This window comes from Gymnoscopelus braueri, assembly GCF_963280865.1.
Source record: "Gymnoscopelus braueri genome assembly, chromosome: 5".
NCBI lineage: Eukaryota > Metazoa > Chordata > Actinopteri > Myctophiformes > Myctophidae > Gymnoscopelus > Gymnoscopelus braueri.
In genome coordinates this window covers 52,858,276-52,876,657 of record NC_137606.1, presented here as the reverse complement: position 1 = coordinate 52,876,657, position 18,382 = coordinate 52,858,276, and the positions used below count along the sequence as shown (strand labels likewise).

At 41.3% G+C, this 18,382-nt stretch overlaps 1 protein-coding gene across 2 annotated transcripts in view; it reads right to left on the bottom strand.

The window, feature by feature from the left end:
• Positions 1-227: 227 nt before the first annotated feature.
• LOC308086071 (myosin heavy chain, fast skeletal muscle-like) overlaps positions 228-18,382 on the bottom strand; it is a 61,279-nt gene continuing 43,124 nt past the window's right edge. Inside the window, exons 1-39 of one of the 2 annotated variants that reach the window (XM_080429430.1) lie at positions 16,668-16,907; positions 16,435-16,578; positions 16,028-16,184; positions 15,910-15,937; positions 15,710-15,821; positions 15,487-15,579; positions 15,336-15,399; positions 15,101-15,199; positions 14,913-15,016; positions 13,466-13,604; positions 13,011-13,129; positions 11,333-11,482; positions 11,053-11,223; positions 10,662-10,965; positions 10,462-10,526; positions 10,042-10,129; positions 9,072-9,189; positions 8,771-8,894; positions 8,538-8,674; positions 7,479-7,734; positions 6,930-7,172; positions 6,649-6,825; positions 6,412-6,557; positions 6,236-6,326; positions 5,253-5,642; positions 5,017-5,143; positions 4,749-4,867; positions 4,446-4,642; positions 4,025-4,208; positions 3,764-3,929; positions 3,402-3,526; positions 2,636-2,944; positions 2,318-2,521; positions 2,086-2,211; positions 1,499-1,669; positions 1,307-1,411; positions 1,117-1,212; positions 452-580; positions 228-352 (exon numbers count right to left, since the gene is read on the bottom strand). In XM_080429430.1, coding sequence (XP_080285556.1) covers positions 332-352; positions 452-580; positions 1,117-1,212; positions 1,307-1,411; positions 1,499-1,669; positions 2,086-2,211; positions 2,318-2,521; positions 2,636-2,944; positions 3,402-3,526; positions 3,764-3,929; positions 4,025-4,208; positions 4,446-4,642; positions 4,749-4,867; positions 5,017-5,143; positions 5,253-5,642; positions 6,236-6,326; positions 6,412-6,557; positions 6,649-6,825; positions 6,930-7,172; positions 7,479-7,734; positions 8,538-8,674; positions 8,771-8,894; positions 9,072-9,189; positions 10,042-10,129; positions 10,462-10,526; positions 10,662-10,965; positions 11,053-11,223; positions 11,333-11,482; positions 13,011-13,129; positions 13,466-13,604; positions 14,913-15,016; positions 15,101-15,199; positions 15,336-15,399; positions 15,487-15,579; positions 15,710-15,821; positions 15,910-15,937; positions 16,028-16,184; positions 16,435-16,578; positions 16,668-16,874 — 5,805 coding nt within the window. In that variant the 5' untranslated portion in view covers positions 16,875-16,907 and the 3' untranslated portion in view covers positions 228-331. Of the gene's footprint in view, positions 353-451; positions 581-1,116; positions 1,213-1,306; positions 1,412-1,498; positions 1,670-2,085; positions 2,212-2,317; positions 2,522-2,635; positions 2,945-3,401; positions 3,527-3,763; positions 3,930-4,024; positions 4,209-4,445; positions 4,643-4,748; positions 4,868-5,016; positions 5,144-5,252; positions 5,643-6,235; positions 6,327-6,411; positions 6,558-6,648; positions 6,826-6,929; positions 7,173-7,478; positions 7,735-8,537; positions 8,675-8,770; positions 8,895-9,071; positions 9,190-10,041; positions 10,130-10,461; positions 10,527-10,661; positions 10,966-11,052; positions 11,224-11,332; positions 11,483-13,010; positions 13,130-13,465; positions 13,605-14,912; positions 15,017-15,100; positions 15,200-15,335; positions 15,400-15,486; positions 15,580-15,709; positions 15,822-15,909; positions 15,938-16,027; positions 16,185-16,434; positions 16,579-16,667; positions 16,908-18,382 lie in introns of those variants that run through there. The other variant, XM_080429429.1, reaches the window with a different exon arrangement.

Below are 18,382 nucleotides of genomic sequence, written 5' to 3'. Positions count from 1 at the left end.
AGAAAACGTTCAATAGCTACAGTAGTAGACATTGTGAAATTAAATTTGGAAAGTTCTCAACCTCACCATCCTGAAAGGTTTGGATGCAGAAAACGACAAAAAAAAACAGCCCTACTATGTTCAAACATACATTCTGTACCACATAATATAGTTGAGAATAGAATTATATTTTTGTTTCATAATAATACTCTGACAAACCTGACTATAAAAAGCGATTGACAAAGTAATGAATACAATAAACAACAAAATTATTTTGTTGCCATGCCTTTATTGAATACAATGGGTCATATTTTATGACTTGTTGAATACAATTTGACTTGAATTGCAGAACTTATTCAGCAGCGTCTTTTCCCTGTAACAATAGGAATATAATTTTAGATATTCAACATGAAAATGTAGTTAAATGTAAGATAGTCAACATAATGAACCTTCATATTGCACATGTATTTACCTTGGAGTCACGACTTTTAGCTCTCATCTTGTTGACCTGGGATTCAGCGATGTCAGCACGCTCTTCAGCCTCCTCCAGCTCATTCTGAACCTTTCTGCACTTGGACAGGTGAGTGTTGGCTGCTTCCTCCTACAATATGATAGAGATGGTTCAAAGCCTCAATATTTGAAAAGAGCATCTTATAGTCCACTTTCAGAAAATTATAAAGTGTGGTTGTGGATAATACAGTAGCCCATGCGGCATGTTCATGAGTGACTTGGGACTACAGGTTCTCATTGAAACAACGCGATCATGACTGTGTTCTTGTACTTGTTCGGCACCCCGAGCGAAAAATCGCAGCTTGGAGGAAACAAAATCTATTGCTTTCTGTAACCATTTTGGAAATGTTTACTATTTTGCCTGAAACAGACTGCCTGCGTCTGCAGCACGTGTGCATTGTTGTGGAACGGCTTGCCTTTCTTTTCAGCACCCGTGTTAGAGTAACAGCTTAGAGCTTCCACAGCTTCCCCGCGGTGCGGATGCCATACCATAGCGCAGAAGCACAGCAATCTAGTGATTCCATGTGCCGCTCGTGGAAAGCAGCGAGATGGACACTGAAACATGCTCTGCTGTTGGTCATCTTCACATAATAAGTGAAAATTCATCAATATGTATATTTGTCTTACCGCTTCCTCAGCCTGCCTCTTGTAGCCCTTCACCTTCATCTGCAGTTTGTCTACCAGATCCTGAAGCCTGCCAAGATTCTTCTTGTCCTCTTCAGTCTGAAGTGAGAGGGAATTTATAACATTAGTTGTATGTTCATGCAATCTATTTATTTTGTCAGACGCATGATGGTCATTGAAGTGAATACAGTACCTGGTATGTCAGCTCCTTCACTCTCCTCTCGTACTTGCGGACACCTTTAATAGCATCTGCTCCACCTCTCTGTGCAGCATCAACTTCTGCCTCCAGCTCACGCACCTTCACAGTTGAATTATATACATAATCAAAATATTTATTCTTATTTCATTGACTGTAAGCTGTGTTGAAGTAAACTATACACCTTACCCTAGACTCCAGTTTCTGGAGCTGCTTCTTGCCTCCCTTCATAGCCAGGTTCTCAGCTTCATCCAGACGGTGCTGGAGGTCCTTGACTGTGACCTCCAGGTTCTTCTTCATCCTCTCCAGGTGAGAGCTGGTGTCCTGCTCCTTCTTCAGCTCCTCGGCCATCATGGCGGCCTGGAAAGTCATTATTGTACAAGATAAAATATATTTTGTTGTCCCGCAAGGAACAAATGATGCATCACACACTTGCCAAGAAAATCACAATATACAAACATGGTAAATAGAGTATACTTAACCACACTATAAGCGTGCTTAAATTCACATGTGAGAAAATAGCTAATTAAAATTGATGAAAGGAAAGAAACAGAGACTAGTGTCATAAGACCAGAAGGAAACAAACCAGGTAGAAGGTAATACAATCACAATATCTTAGTAGTCATAACAATAGTTATGTTGCTTTTCTCCCTATGATCTTCATCATGGCTGTTTGAATTAGACGTGCAAGTTCAGGATTTAGTTCTAGAATACATCCTCTGTAGGATATCTAATTGTCCTGCTATATTGGATAAGGGGCGAACGTCATAACTTACATCAGTGATTGCTTTCTTGGCCTTCTCCTCAGCATTCCTTGCTTCTTGAACGCTGTCGTCCACTTCACCTTGGACCTGGATCAGGTCAGCTTCAATTTTCTTCTTGGTGTTCAAAAGGCTTGTGTTCTAAAATAAAGATTCAGTTTAGCAAAATGTTAGAACGCATTACTTGTATGTTAAATATTTGATGTTGATGTTGTTATTTGTTATGTAGAGTTTCTCATTGACTTACCTGAGAGTGCAACAGTCCACCACGCTCACTGGCATCCACTAGTTCTTGTTCAGCCACTTTGCGGCCTCTTTCTGTCTGTTCCAGAGCCACTCTCAGCTCCTCAATCTCAGCAACCATGAGGCCGTTCCTACGCTCCACCATGGCAGCTTGCTCCTTCAGATCTTCTTGGGCTCTGAGAGCATCATCAAGGTGCAGTTGGGCATCCTTAAATGAATCACATTGGAGGTGGTCACGATAAGAGAAACATCAGAATGTGACCATTCACTGCTCAGAGCAGTTCCACTGTTTGTATACATATCTAACTACTATGTTTTGCACCTTGAGCGTTCCCTGGATGTTCCTCAGCTGCTTCTGGGACTCAGTAGCCTGACGGTTGGCGTGACTCAGCTGAACCTCCATCTCATTCAGGTCTCCCTCCATCTTCTTCTTGATCCTCAGGGCATCGTTTCTGCTCCTGACCTCAGAGTCCAGAGTGCTCTGCATGGAGTCAATCACCCTCTGGCTGTTCCTCTTGATCTGCTCCATCTCCTCATCCTTCTCTGCCAGCTTCCTGTCCACCTCACCCTTGATCTGGTTGAGCTCCAGCTGGACACGAAGAATCTTGGACTCCTCGTGCTCCAGAGTACCCTGAAATGTAACACAGGATCAAAATGTAAGATCATACTGCTACACTGTTTGAATATAAAACGTATTGAAAGAAATCTAAAATATTGTAGTGAATAGCGCAACGCCCTAAGCTGAGATCGAACCCCAATTGCCAACTCACCAGTCCAGCACGCAACAGGCAACGCTAAGAGAGCTAGTTCGGTCAGAGAAGCAAGTTATGGCCAAGCACAAATTCTGCTACACTACCCCCCCGTACCAGTCCAAGCGCTTAGCGCTCCACGTTCCTCACACGAGGAGAGGCATCCCACTTCTGACACCAATGTAGTGAATACCGCAACGCCCTGAGCTGGGATCAAACCCTGATCACCAACTCACCAGTTCGACACGCAACAGGCAACGCTAAGAGAGCTAGCTCGCTCAGAGACACTTCTGTGGGGTAGGTACACTTATAAACAATTGTATTCTTCTGCAGTTATACCTCTGCTTCCTCCAGGGCTGTCTGGATCTCTGACTTCTCTGTCTCCACCTGTTTCTTGGACTTCTCCAGCTCATGGATGTTCTTTCCAGTCTCACCAATCTGTTCAGTCAGGTCTGAGATCTCCTCTGCAAGTTGAATGAAAATAATGAACAAGGAACTTTTCAGTCGGTCAAGTATTTTGTGTTTGAATAAAGTTGGTGTAGCCTATATCCACAATTAATCTTGAACATTTGAAGAATTTTAAAGGCAACATGATGACCTTTTGACCCATTAACAACACCACCTTTTGGCTCAAAAGAAATATGCAAAAATTAAGCAAAAATTAAAACTGTTGTAAAAATAATGATGAAGAGAAAACTCACGTTGCAGGTTCTTATTCTCACGCTTCATGGTCTCCAGTTGGTCCAGGGACTCCTCATAAGAATTCTTCATCTTAAACAACTCAGTGTTGAGAGAACGAGCCTCTTTCTGAGCTCCCTCCAACTCTGCCTGTCCCTCTTCATACTTCTGTTTCCATTCTGCCAAGACCTGTACAGCACAGCATTTATAATGTAATGTGTCATTTACCCAACATTAAGGAGGCTAGATTTATTTTTGTTTGAAAATAATGAACATCAAAGCACCTTATCGAAGTTCCTCTGTTTCTTGTCAAGGTTGGCAGCCAAACCATTGGCCCTCTCCACATCAATCATGAGGTCTTCCACTTCACCCTGGAGTCTCTGTTTGGTTTTCTCCAGAGAGGCACACTTGGAATTCACAGCCTCAATTTGCTCCTCAGCTTCCTGAAGACGCTGGGCTAGCTTCTTCCTGTTGATCAGTGTCGAATGGATTCAAATTATTGTGGGCAATATTTTGTATAGTGAGTGGTACCTGATAGTGTAAAACACTGATCACTGTATATAGAGTGGTAACTCATAGTGTAAAACACTGATCACTGTATAACCAGTGGTACCTGATAGTGTAAAATACTGATCACTGTATAAAGAGTGGTACCCGATATTGTAAAACACTGATCACTTACTGTGTATAGAGTGTGGTACTTACTTAGCTTCCTCCAGCTCCTCAGTGCGTTGGACAGCATCAGTCTCATACTTGCTCCTCCACTGACACACCTCAGCGTTGGCCTTGGACATTCCACGCTGCAGCTCCGCCTTGGCTTCCTGTTCCTCCTCAAACTGCTCCCTCAGAAGGTCACTGTCATGGCGAGCTGATTGCACAGCATGAGCAAGGGCATTCTTTGCCTGTAAAAAGAAAATGGCCAAAATAATGTCAGCTGAATGAAATTACCAAAAATAAAAAAAACTAGGCCTATTTGTAGAAACAAAATAATAATAATCTGTTCCTCACCTTAACCTCCTCTTCAACGTGTCTCTTCAACTCCTCAATCTGTTGGGTGAAGGCCTGCTTGCCCCTGGTGAGCTGAGAGACCAGAGCTTCTTTCTCCTCCAGTTGACGACCAAACTCACCTAGTTAGAAATTGAAATATTCGGTTCATACATTTCAAACAAATCATCAGTCCCAGGATAACTGTTCAAAGCATTATCTCTAATTATGGTCAATTTGCTCAAGTACCATCGACAAACCATGTAGACAAAGTAGACTTTAAGATGTTTACCATTCTCTGTCAACAGTCTTGCTCTCTGAGCTCCAATATCATTGAGCTGGCGAACATTCTCATCACTCTTGGCCTTGATTTCCCCAAGTTGGTCCTCAAGGGTGCGGCACATCTTCTCAAGATTTCCCTGTTGATTAACATTGGACATATTCAATCACTGAAGTAACCTACAATGTATTCCCTTGTTTGTTTCTTATTGGTTCAGTCAAGAATTACACACAAGCATTCTATTCTACCTTTGCCTTAGCAACAGCTTCCATGTTGCTGGACAGGTCATCGATCTCCATCTTGTATTCGCTCTTCTCCTTCTCCAGTTTCTGCTTGACACGCTGGAGGTTGTCGATCTGCTCACCCAGTTCAGCCACGCTGTCGGCCTGTTTCTTACGGAGACCAGAGGCGGTGGCTTCATGCTGCAGGGTGGACTCTTCAAGGTCACGACGCAGCTTCTGGAACTCGGCCTCACGCTTCTTGTTCATCTCTATCTGAGCAGCGGTGGCTCCTCCAGCCTCCTCCAGCCTCTCACTGATCTCCTCAAGTTCCCTGGAGAGATCAGCTCTCTGCTTCTCCACCTTGGCACGAGCAGCACGCTCTGCTTCGATCTCCTCCTCCAGTTCTTCAATACGAGCCTTTCAAATTAATGTTGTTAGATTAACATCTGAAAATAATAATTCACTCCTACTTATTAACTCATTGACTGCCAATGACGTATTTCGACGCATGTCAATCCAACGCACAGACCGCCATTGACATATTTTGACATATTTTGACGTATCTTGGTGTTTTCAGTGTTTACGATAGAGGGCGCTCTTCGCCAACCTGTGAGTGATCCTAGGACTTCCAAAGAAGTTTACACCCGGAAATGACGTGATCACAATGATCACAACGATCACAACGATCACAACGATAACAACGATCACAGCAAATGATCTAATGACAAAGGATTTATAAAAATATATTTTTCTCTGCTTTCTTGTTATTTCTGCGTTTTTGGTGAAAACAAGCTATATTCAACTGCCGATAACTAAAGAAGGGAGCGCCGCGGTGACACGCTTTATTTTCCGGATGAAAGCAGAGACTCTGCTCCGTCCTCCTGTGTCGATCGTCGTGGAGCGAAATTTTCCGTGGGTCTTGAAATGTTAGTAAAAATGCTGGCCGCGCTGATGTATTTATTCATTTACTCTGGCAGTAAGTTATTTTACAGAAAAGGAAAAAAAAATACCTGCAGTTCTTTGATCTTCTTCTGTAGCTGAGCCCCCAAGGATTGTTCATCCTCAATCTTACTCAGAAGTTGGCTCGTTTCAAACTCCTTCCTGTAGAATACAGCACATCAATATTTTAGTGTCATTCTGCAGGTGGTTTCTCTCCATGACATTTCATATTGTTGGTTCACATTACTTCTTTATCTTCTCGTCAGACTGTTGCTTGTCGTTCTCCAGGTCCATGATGGATTCCTGGGCCAGTTTCAGATCACCCTCCAGCTTTCTCTTGGCTCTCTCCAGGTCCATGCGGAGCTTCTTCTCTTGTTCCAGAGAACCCTCCAGCTGCACAATGATAAATTATTTGTACATCATTATTCAGTGAAACAATAAACATAATGTTATCCAGAACATCTGATTCACTTCATAAACTCACATCGTCAACTTGCTGCTCCAGCTTGGTCTTGGCCTTGGTCAGAGTGTTGACTTTGTCTTCCTCTGCCTGCAGGTCATCCAGGGTCTGCTGATGGGCCTCTTGGAGGGCCTTCTTTTCCTTGGTCAGCTTAGCGACGCTCTCATCCTGAGAGGCCATCTCCTCAGTCAGGTTCTTCACCTGGTTTAGCAGAACAGAATGTGTTGTCATGGAATGAGAACCATTGGAATGGATCATTATTGTTCTATAGCTTGATAAGACGGCTAGAGTGTACAATGTTGAACCTTGTTTTCAGTGGCGTGTTTCTCCTTCTCCACTTTGGCCAAGGTGAGCTCCAGGTCATCAATGTCCTTCTTGAGCTCAGAGCATTCATCCTCCAGCTTCCTCTTCTTGGCAGTCAGTTCAGCATTGATCTCCTCCTCATCCTCCAGTCTCTCAGTCGTCTCTTTGAGCTTTGCCTCCAACTGGATCTTACTTTTAATAAGACCCTCACATCTCTCCTCTGCATCGTTCAATGCTTCATCTCCCTTGTGGTCAATGAAAAAGATAAGTGAGGGAACATGTCAGCATTTGTTCTGGGTGAGATATATGACATTTGTTTTGCAGCTGCTTCCTGGAGGGGGGTACATTAACAAAATGGACATTAACAGACTGAACAAGCTGGTGAAAAAAGCAGGCTCTATCATTGTTAGATTCTGGACGTACGGAGGTGGTGGCAGAGGTGAGGACAAGGAAGAAGAGGCTATCAACCTCCTCCAATAGGATAAACTATAGTAGCGCGTGGGTGAGTAATTAGCACTGGCAACATTTCCTGTACAAGTGTAGCTACTTACTGATGACGCTGCTTGTGCAAGGTTATTTTTCTCCTGCACCAGAGACACCAATTTCTCTTCCAGTGTCTTCTTCGTGGCCAGGGCAGAAGCCAGGTCAATCTTCATCTTTTCATAGTTCTCCTTCATGTTGGCCAGCTCCTTCTCAGTCTCAGCACTCTGCAGGAGAGGCTTGATCTTGTAGTACAGCTTCATCCATGGCCAGTGTTTCACATTGACGAATGCGCGCACATTGAACTGGATGGTGAAAATGGCATCTCTGTAGGAAAACCGTTGCAGTGTATCATGAGTCATGATCGATTTGATTAGATTTTGGTCAAAATATAACTTAAATCCAGGATATACACATAAAAGCGTAATGAAACACTTGTTTCCAATATGGTCCTGCAACATAAATACAAATAAATAGTTGAATAAGTGTACATAGCACCAACAAATTAAATAGCACGCAGCATGTCACATGAACTCACAAAATACCAAACTACTGAAAAGAACCTTAAATCCCTAACAAAGCCTGGGACTTTTTCCATAACAGTATTTTCACACTGTTTTTATAGGAGAGTTTAGAATGAGACTGCCTGACACACAGAGGAAGCTCATCCCAAAGAGATATACCTGTGAATATAAAATAACTCTTGCCACAACCTTTGACTCTAGGTATCGCATATAATGCTTGGTTCGCCCTAGTTTCATACTGATGTACTATCAACTTAGCATTACTCTTTGTGGATTGTGGACCCCGAGCTGCAGATCGAGGGTTTCCTTGCAGGTTGTTATTATAGCTGCTTTTATTGTGTCATTATAGTTGTTATTGTTGTCGTTATTATTGCTGTTGGTTTTATTGTTGTTGTCCTCCACCTGACAAGGTAAAGTCAGATGGACACCCACCCTAGAGCCTGGTTCTGCTCAAGGTTTCTTCCCCCGTTTAAAGGGAGTTTTTCCTTGCCACCTAAAGCTTTTATTATAGTGATTTGACACTATAACAAAATTGTGTTGAGCAGTAATGAAAATGTTTACTTGGAAATTGTTCTTAATATTGAATAAATTATGTTTTCAAAGTACCTCCTAGCCATCATCTTGACAAACTCCCGTCTCATGATGTAAGCTCGTGCGAGGGCCTGAGTCATGGTGACCAGAGCAAACAGCTTTTCATCTCGCATCTCCTCAAGGACACCCAGCAGACCAGCTTTGAAGAACACCTGCATACAATGTTACAAACACTGTAACTAAACAACCGTAAAATCTACTTTTATTCCTCTGTCCATAATGTTAAACAAGATTTGCATTGTGTTTACCTTGGTGTGCCCAAACTTGTACTCCTCAACGGGAACGTCAATGGACCCAAGCAGCTTCTCTGAAGCTTTCTTGTTGTCCATGAACGCGCCTTCGGGACATGCGCTGGCATTCAGTACTTTGTACCTGTTTTGCAAAAGTTCATGGTCATTTTTCCCTGGCATTCAGTACTTTGTACCTGTTTTGCAAAAGTTCATGGTCATTTTTCCCTGGCATTCAGTACTTTGTACCTGTTTTGTAAAAGTGGGTCAATTTGCATTAATAGGTGTGGAACTAAAAGCTGCTGGAAAAAGGAATTGATACCTCTGCTTGAAGTCAGCATATGGGATTCTGCTGGGGAAGCCCTTTCTACAGATTCTGATGCCCTCCAGCACACCGTTACACCTCAGCTGGTGGATAACCAGGAAGTTCTCCATCAGGCCTGTAAAGATGTTGCTTCATTTATATTACAGTCTAAAAGTCTAATATCTCTCCCAAGCAATAAAGAATTCCCTTTGGCCTAGTGGTTAAGATTTTGTGGTTAAGATCTTTCCACAAGGGAGACCCGGGTTCAAAACCCGGGAGTTACAGATATAATAACAATAATATATATATTCAGGCATGGCGAGAGAGTATGTTTTGCAACCTGTCCGTCCGTCCGTTAGCAGTTAATCTCCGGCACCGTTGGCCCGGTCGCTGCGAAACTATGCACACATAATCCCTGGATGCCAATTCATAACCTATTTTTTTTTTTATATGGGCCTGTTATAGCGCCACCAGGAGGCCGATTTGGGCAAAACCCATTTTTGATAGTACTCCTACAGAATTTATCCAAACGTCATGCAAATCGGTACACAGTATCTCTATAGGCATGTGATCAACACGGATCTGTCCGATTTTCCAGATTCCATCCTCATTGGCTAAGGTTGGCTTCCAAAGTTTGCAGGATTGGTCCGTTTTGGACAAAATGCCTCAAATCATGAACGCAGCTTGAAATTCCGTGAAATTTCACACGCACATTCCCACTAGGCCGAGGAAGAAATGCCACCCTTTTAACATTAGCCTGTTATAGCGCCACCAGCAGGTCTAATTTAGCATAACACATTATTGGAACAAAATGCCTCTAATCATGAATGCAGTGTCCGATTGCCATGAAAGCCCTAAGAAGAAATGGCACCCTTTTCACATTGGCCTATAATAGCGCCACCAGGAGGCCACAATAACGTACCTGACCTGGCGGAGACCTGTGCTCCAAGGAGCACTTTTTCTAGTTGTATATATTTTCTGTGTTTACCTGGAGTCTTGGACTCGTTGGGAATCAGGCAACGCACAAAGTGAGGATGAGTGCTCCTCAAGTTGGTCATCAGCACCCCCAAGTTCGCCTATTGAGACATAAAAGATATTAGTAAATATTAGATATTGGTAAAAAGTGATACAATTTTGTACTCCACTACAATTGTTTTAACTCTTTAGATAGTAGTTACTTTGCATATTTAGATTTTTCTAAAATATACAGTAACCAATTAAGCCCTGTTATAAACTTCAGCCATTCAAAGATAGCTGATCTACAAGCTCACAACATGTGATACAGAAATTGTTTAATTCCAACATGAAAAGACGTGCCTATTTCTTACATGGATATAATGTTGATCATAATAATGCTTCATTCTTACAGGAATATAATGTTGACAATAATGAATACATATTCTCTTACCCTGAAAGCACTAGACACAGTCTGCATGGCCCCACCCTTCTTCTTGGCTCCCTTTGCTCCAGCCACTGAGGAGAACCGGGCAGAACAGGTTTTGGTGACAGGTTTCGGTGACAGAGGTTAGGGGAATTATAGGAGGATGAATTCAGGCTCAGGTGGGGGATAGAACACATACAATTATTATATTATATTAATAAACACACCTTCAGGCTCAGGTGGGGGATATAACACAGCCAGCAGCTTCACTGAAGACTTTTGGTACAACTGCACCACAGAGTCGTTCAACGGGTCTTTGTTCTTCTCTAGCCAGCCTGTGATGCTGTAGTCCACCGTTCCAGCGTAGTGAACCAGGGAGAAGTGGGCCTCACCCTTGCCTTTGGCAGGCTTGGGCTTCTCAAAGGCTTTACACTTTCCAAGATGTGTGCCATGCAACTTGTCGTTGAATGTCTTGTCTGAAGCCTTTGGGAACATGCACTCCTCTTCAAGGATTGAGAAAATGCCCAAGGGCTTTGTAAAGGAGACAAAAGAAACAAATCACCATAAACAAAAACAAAATTAACATCATTTCCATTAAAACACAAAATAATAGCATACCTTCTCAATGAGCTCAATGCAGACAGCCAGGTCCATGCCGAAGTCAATGAGATCCCATGGGATTCCTTCTTTTTTGTATTCCTCTTGTTCCAGAACAAACATGGTGTGGTTGAAAAACTGTTGCAGTTTCTCATTGGTGAAGTTGATGCACAGCTGCTCCAGGGTGTTGAACTGTGAGTGGAAATATCATTAGCCTGCAGTCTCTTAACGTCTTTGTGACAGAAATAATGACTATACCACTTAAACAAGTCCATGCCACTTAAAACAAGTCCATGCTTACATCAAAGATTTCAAAACCAGCGATGTCCAGCACACCAATGTAGTAGTTTCTCGGCTGCTTGGTGTCCAGCATCTCGTTGATCCTAATGACCATCCACAAGAACAGCTTCTCATAGATGGACTTGGCCAAGGCACCGACTGAGTTCATTACCTAAGGAAATAGGAACGTTATTTAGTAGGGGTGTGAATTAAACAATTCAGAATTCGGGCATTTAGCAGACACTTAATCCAGAGCAATTTACTGTAAGCAAGGAAAACACGAGGTAATACATCAAATGCATATCAATAGTAATCTAGGATCATAGGTAAACCAATAACCATCATCAGTCTAAACTGTATATCTCAAAAAATCAATCTGTACATTGAAACTATACACACTAGGATGCCAGGTCTACAAATGAACCTGGCATCTGTCTACATAGCATGCTATCTAAATTACATTTTAGCCTTTGCATAAGCCTGCAAGGTCTTCAAGGCTAGGGCAAGTGTTACAGGCTAGGGTGGAGTCTGAAGAGTTGAGTCTTCAGATTACGGTGGAAGATTGGGAGTGAGTCTGCAGTTCTAACTGCAATGAGGAGTTCGTTCCACAGTTTGAAGCCAGAAGGGAGAGTCTGTCCCGGGTGTTTTAGGGAAGATTCTGACAGCTTCCCTGTGTTCCCTGATCTGAGTGAGCGGGAGGGGTTGTAATTAAGGTTGGTTACACTATGTGTAGTGTTTTTTTTTACAGGTATACTGTATACTGTATACTGTTAAAATAATATGTCAGAGGTGCATGGAACTGCACTTTTCTGCAGAGTGATTTTTTTTGTATGCTCTTCATATATTAAATAAATAAATAAATACATGAATTTGAACTAGAAAAAGTGCTTATCAGAGCACAGGTCAGGTACGTTATTGTGTGCCAGCAATGTTAATGGAATATGAAGAATCTGTCAGATCCATCTTGATCACATGACTATAGAGATAATGTGTACCGATTTGCGAGATGTTTGGACAAAATCTATAGGAGTAATATAAAAAACGTGTTTTGCCAAAATCGGCCTCCTGTTGGCACTATCATAGGGCAATGTCAAAAGAAAATTTCATATATATGATATATATGAAAAATCTAACAGATCTGTCTTGATCACATGACTATAGAAATAAAAAATATTTTACATAAGTCGGCCTCCTATTGGCGCTATATAAGGCAGATGTGAATCATGCAGAGCAAAGGTTTTTCCTTGGCCTCTAGGGAGTGCACATACAAAGTTTTACTCAGATCCTGCAGGTTATAGGTAAAAACGCAAATCGGCCTGTTATTGCACGATACTGTGTACCGATTTGCGTGATGTTTGGACAAAATCTGTAGAAGTAATATAAAAATATATCAGGCCTATCTGAAAAAGAGTGAGGCAGAGGTTCTACTCTGGCCTCCAGGGAGTGTGCCTGCACAGTTTCGATGCGAGCAGCCCAACAGTGCCGCGCACACACGGACGGACAGACAGACACGGTGCAAAACATAGTCTCTTCCACGCCTTCGGCGAGACATTAATGTTGGAGGATCATTTTAATTACAGAAGATGATTTAAGACAGGCTGGAAACAACTCAAAAAGATATTAGAGTTCTTATGGTATACTGTGTTGAGAATATAAGGTGTGTTTGAAATCAGAACATGGAAATAATGTAACTTACTCACCTGTGGCACAGTTTGTCCCTTAGTGACATACTCGTTTCCGACTTTCACTCTGGGGTAGCAATATGCCTTAAGCATATCGCCTGAGTTCAGACCCAACAGGTAGCAAATCTTGTCAGACACTGAAATGTTCATACAATTTGCAATTAACAATTTAGGCATTTAGCAGACGCTCTTAATCTAGAGAGTGACTTACAGTAAGTAAGGTAAACACAAGGTCATATGTCAAACGCATAGAGGTAGGTAGTAATCTAGGATCATAGGTAAACCAGGTAAATCAAACTGTAGATAAGAATGGAAATATATTGAATATATATTTAAATTAGTTAATTTAGAATATAAGTAAATACAATACTAATGACAAAGTCAGTATTATTTTCATTCCTTAGTTGAAGATGCATCTCACCCTCTGTGATAATGATAAATAATAATTATTATAATGATAAAGATCAGCTCACCCTCCGTGCCATCAGGTTCTGCCTGTTCTTCACGCTGCTTCTGTTTGAACGTCAAGACCCCATGATGCATCACTGAACCGGTGAACTTCCAGATGTATTGTTTCTGCTCAGCGTCGAAGCCCAGGATGTCAATAGCCTCCTGATGTCAATAAGCAGAGATGTATTCAAAAGATTGAGAATAAGCATTAGATTAACAAACATCATTTATAACTGTGTACATCTCAACAGTAACCAACATACAGTATACATACATTGGTATCTGCACATTTCTAAAGTGACAATTTAAGGACTTTTAAGACCTTTTAATACCTATGAATAAAAAAGAAATAAAACAAACTAGAAAAAGTGCTCCTCGGAGCACAGGTCTCTACCAGGTCAGGTAGGTTATTGTGGCCTCCTGGTGGCGCTATAATAGGCCAATGTGAAAAGGGTGCCATTTCTTCTTAGGCCTTTCACGGCAAGCGGACACTGCATTCATGATTTGAGGCATTTTGTTCCAAAAACGTGTTGTGCTAAATTAGACCTTCTGGTGGCGCTATAACAGGCCAATGTGGAAAGGGTGGCATTTCGTCAAAAGTAATCAACGAACTATACTATAAAAATTGTCAATGATTGGCCAAATCAACAAATTGAAAATATGTAGATCTAGCCTCGCGTGGCCAGACAATATCACACGACACACTGCGTGGATATTAGTCTGGTCGGGACCAGACCAAGGGGCGGTTACAAAAAGATCCAAACGGACTCTATTGGTTAGACCTAAAACCAATCAGAGCAGTGCTTCCTGCTACATCACACACAAGCGCCGGTGCTGAAATAGTAAACAACGAAAGCTAGCTCCACTCGTATTTAGTCTGGTAACCAGATGAAACTATTCTTAACACATCTTTCTTTCCAACAAAAGCTTTAAGGGAAATTGTTTGTTCGTCTTTTAGAAAATAAATATTTTCTAACGCGTTTACTACCGATGCTATGGCGGCGTCCATCTTTGTTGTGAAAAACTGAAAATGAGTCTCCTGCATTGTACATCATTGCTCCAAATAAGGTGATAAGCCCGTCCACATTTAGATACTCGGCCCTGATTGGTCCCTCACGACTTCGGAGGGAGAGAAATGAAATCTCTATTGAGGGGGGCCAGATCTAATCTGCCGAGGGCTAAAGTGCGATGCAATTTTGCAAAGGCAGATTCGTCTGGAACCAGGCTAATGTAGATCAGCTATTTTCACAATATTTATCTGTGGAACCGAGTAAAACTAAAACAACTGCTACAATTCCAAGTGCTTATCAGGGTGTCGGGGGGGGGGGGGGTCCCAGTTCAAATAGGATTATTTTGGGGGTCACGGCCTGAAAACCTTGAGAACCACTGCTTTAGAAAATACATTTTGCAGAGCTACTGACTGCAGTGCACAGTGAGTATTAGAAAGTATGTTAAAATATGTTCACTAACATCAGTAGCGTCCAGCTCCTCCTTGTCGTTAATGCTGGCCACAGTGATCACACCCATGCTGATCAACGGGAAGTCGTAGGGGTTGGAGGTGATCAGACACATTTCTTAAATAAAATAGAAAATTGTGAACTTTTTTATTCATTAATTTATGTACTCACTGCATTATCAGTAATTCCACTTACACTTACCAATGATCTCAGGTTTGTGGTTGGTCATCATCTGGAAAAAGATGTGGTAACCTCTCTCTGCAGAAAGCTGGTAGGTCACTCTAGACTTCTCCAGCAGATCTATATGGGTTGTACATGACTCATAATAATAATAATAATAATAATAATAATAATAATAATAATAAAAGTAATAATAATGATGCTCTATATGGGTTGTACATAACTCATACTCAACATCTGTGAACTTCATACTTACATGTCTCAATATCAGCACTGGCCAGTTTACCCGTTGTGTTGAAATGGATTCTGATGAATTTACCCTGTTTGATATAGCAACATTTTTTGCATCCCTCTACATTGTGGAATCATTGCAGGTTTTCTCATAAAATGTCATTATTTATACTTACAAAGCGAGAGGAGTTGTCATTCCTAATAGTCTTGGCATTACCATAGGCCTCCAGCAAGGGATTGGCTGCAATAATCTGATCCTCCAGTGACCCCTACAATATTTTAGACATCGCCATATTTAAAATTTGGTCAGAATTATTTTAAATTGAATTGCTATATTGCATATAAATGCTTCATGTTCAAAAAATGTTTTTTGTTAATGTTAAAAACCTGTACATATACCTTGATTTTACCGCTATCGGCCGCACATTTTTCTCCAGTAGAAGTAGCTGCTGTTGCAAAGTACTGGATGACACGCTTGGTGTTCACAGTCTTTCCAGCACCGGATTCTCCACTGGTTATAAATGCATACATACATTCAGAGAAATGCAGAATTTGTGTACAATGTTCTTTTTTTTATGCCTAGTAGATGGGAAACTTACGTGATCAGGACAGACTGGTTCTCTTTATCTGTAAAATGTAAAGCAAACTTTTAGTCATGGATACAGCACAAAACCATGATAGTTATATATTCTTTACATTGTCCTGACTAGTACGTACCCATCAGCATGAACTGATAAGCGTTGTCCGAGACAGAGAAGATGTGGGGTGGAGCCTCAATACGCTTCTTGCCTCTGTAGGCATTTACAACCTCCTGGTCGTACACTGGGAGCCACTTGTAGGGGTTCACAGTTGCACAAAACAAGCCAGAGTAGGTCTGAAGGGGAGAAGAGAGAGAACATTAACATCATACAACATAACACTGAGCATGCCACATATCTGGGACAACGGATCACGAGTTGCAAGTGGCATCAACTAATGAGCAAGTTAACTTCAGAACCATGAGTTTGTCTGAATTAGTTTTTCTATGGTTTTCACTTGATGATATAACTTGTACTCTGTATTTTTCTTTCTTTACTATCGACAGGTGCAATACTGTACTGTTCTCAGCATGTAGAAAACCTTACATAGATCATCCATGCTGCATAACGCTCTTTGAGGTTATACAGGACAGTGGCTTCAGTGAGGTGGGTCATCATGGCCATGTCCTCAATTTTGTCATACTTGGGAGGGTTCATAGGGGTGACATCATCCTCCTTTGCAACTCTTTCCTAAAAATAAAAACACAACTTTAGAATGTCTTGCAATTACAGTTGTACTGTGTCACTATTTTATTTTAGATCCACCTCTACCTACGTACCTCCTTAGATTCGAGCAATTCCACGGTGACTTTGGCACCGTCCTTCTTTAGGATTTTACACTTGAGATACAGCTCCTTAGGATCAGTCACAAATGCTGCAGTTTTGGCATCAAAGGGCGCACTTTGAGACTCCATTCTCTCCCTCTCTGGCTTACGGAGGTAAATGGCGGCCTTGCCATACTGCTCCATCTCTGCGTCCGTACTCATGGTGGCGGCTTTCTGTAGACAGACAAATAGATGGTGTTGATGCCTTTGCTGACTGAGATCTGAGCAGATAAATGCATGACTATGTAGGACTATATTCTTATGAGCTGTATCTTATAGGTTAATAAATAACTAATGAACACTCACCTTTTCCCTTTACTCAGTAGCAGTGGAACCTTTCACAAGTGCAACTTTTGTGGAAAAGGTGTTGAGAAAAAACAACACATCATTTTGAGGAAACAAACATGACTTGAATGATACACTTTAATACACATTTATACATTAAATATCATTATATAAATCCCTAATGAAGATATCAATGTTAACAAGAAAATACCCACCACTTGATGAGAGAGAGAGAGAGAGAGAGAGAGAGAGAGAGAGAGAGAGAGAGAGAGAGAGAGAGAGAGAGAGAGAGAGAGAGAGAGAGAGAGAGAGAGAGAGAGAGAGAGAGAGAGAGAGGAAAAGGATTGAGTAGAGTGTGACAAACAAAACATAAATTTTATGAAAATGGGTAAAACATTAAATAACAAGCATATTGTAGCCAAATCATTTGAAAGTGTTACTTCTACTAGTAAAGAAAAAATCTTCGTGAATATGCTTGAGTACTAAAAGTGAAAAGTATGTTGCATTAAAAGTACTCTTAGTAAGTACAATTTGTTCAAAAAGTGGCTTGAGTGAATGTACTCTTCCCACCACTGGTTACATTATGTTTGTAGGCCTAAAAGACAACTGGATAATTTTTCATGCAGCTAACACAATACATGTATTAATAAATGACTAACAGGACTAATACATTTAAATGACTATGAATAGCTAACGTCTTTAATACATTTATATGTCTATGAATAGCTACCAGAACTAATACATTTAAATAGCTATGAATAGCTAACGTCTCTAATACATTTATATGTCTAGCATGAATAGCTAACACGTCTAATAAATTAATACGACTATGATTGAGAGATGTAGTCTCACTCACCAACAAATGGAACTCTGAACTCCCACAATGGCTTCATGTCAACCATCTCAGCCTGCTTATATATTGGTGTTTATTGCATGCTTTGCAGAAAGTAAAAGAAGGACTTCCCTTAAAAGGTCCCTTAATTCCACTTGACATTGTGATCGTATCGGTTGAGCCATTAAACTATTTAAAGTCTATTAATAAGCCACATCAAGCAACTGTAAATGATACATCCAACATTCACCCCGTACTTGTTATGGGGGGAATGGGGTGAACTTTAATATCTATTTGCCGGTGGCTATTAAATGTAATCACTGCTGACTGCATCAAAATAATCTGTATAACTTGGAGGGCAAGGGTGCTGGGTTTCTTCACTATGTCTTGTCAAATACATTTTGGAATAGGTTAATATGGACAAGGGCGCCGATACTGTGGGTGCCTCGGGGCTAAAGCACCCAGGGGAAATGAAGAGCACCTATCACAAACTCATCAGAAAAAAAGAAAAAGAAAAAAACACAGACATCTTCACTTCATGGAGTATTTTTGG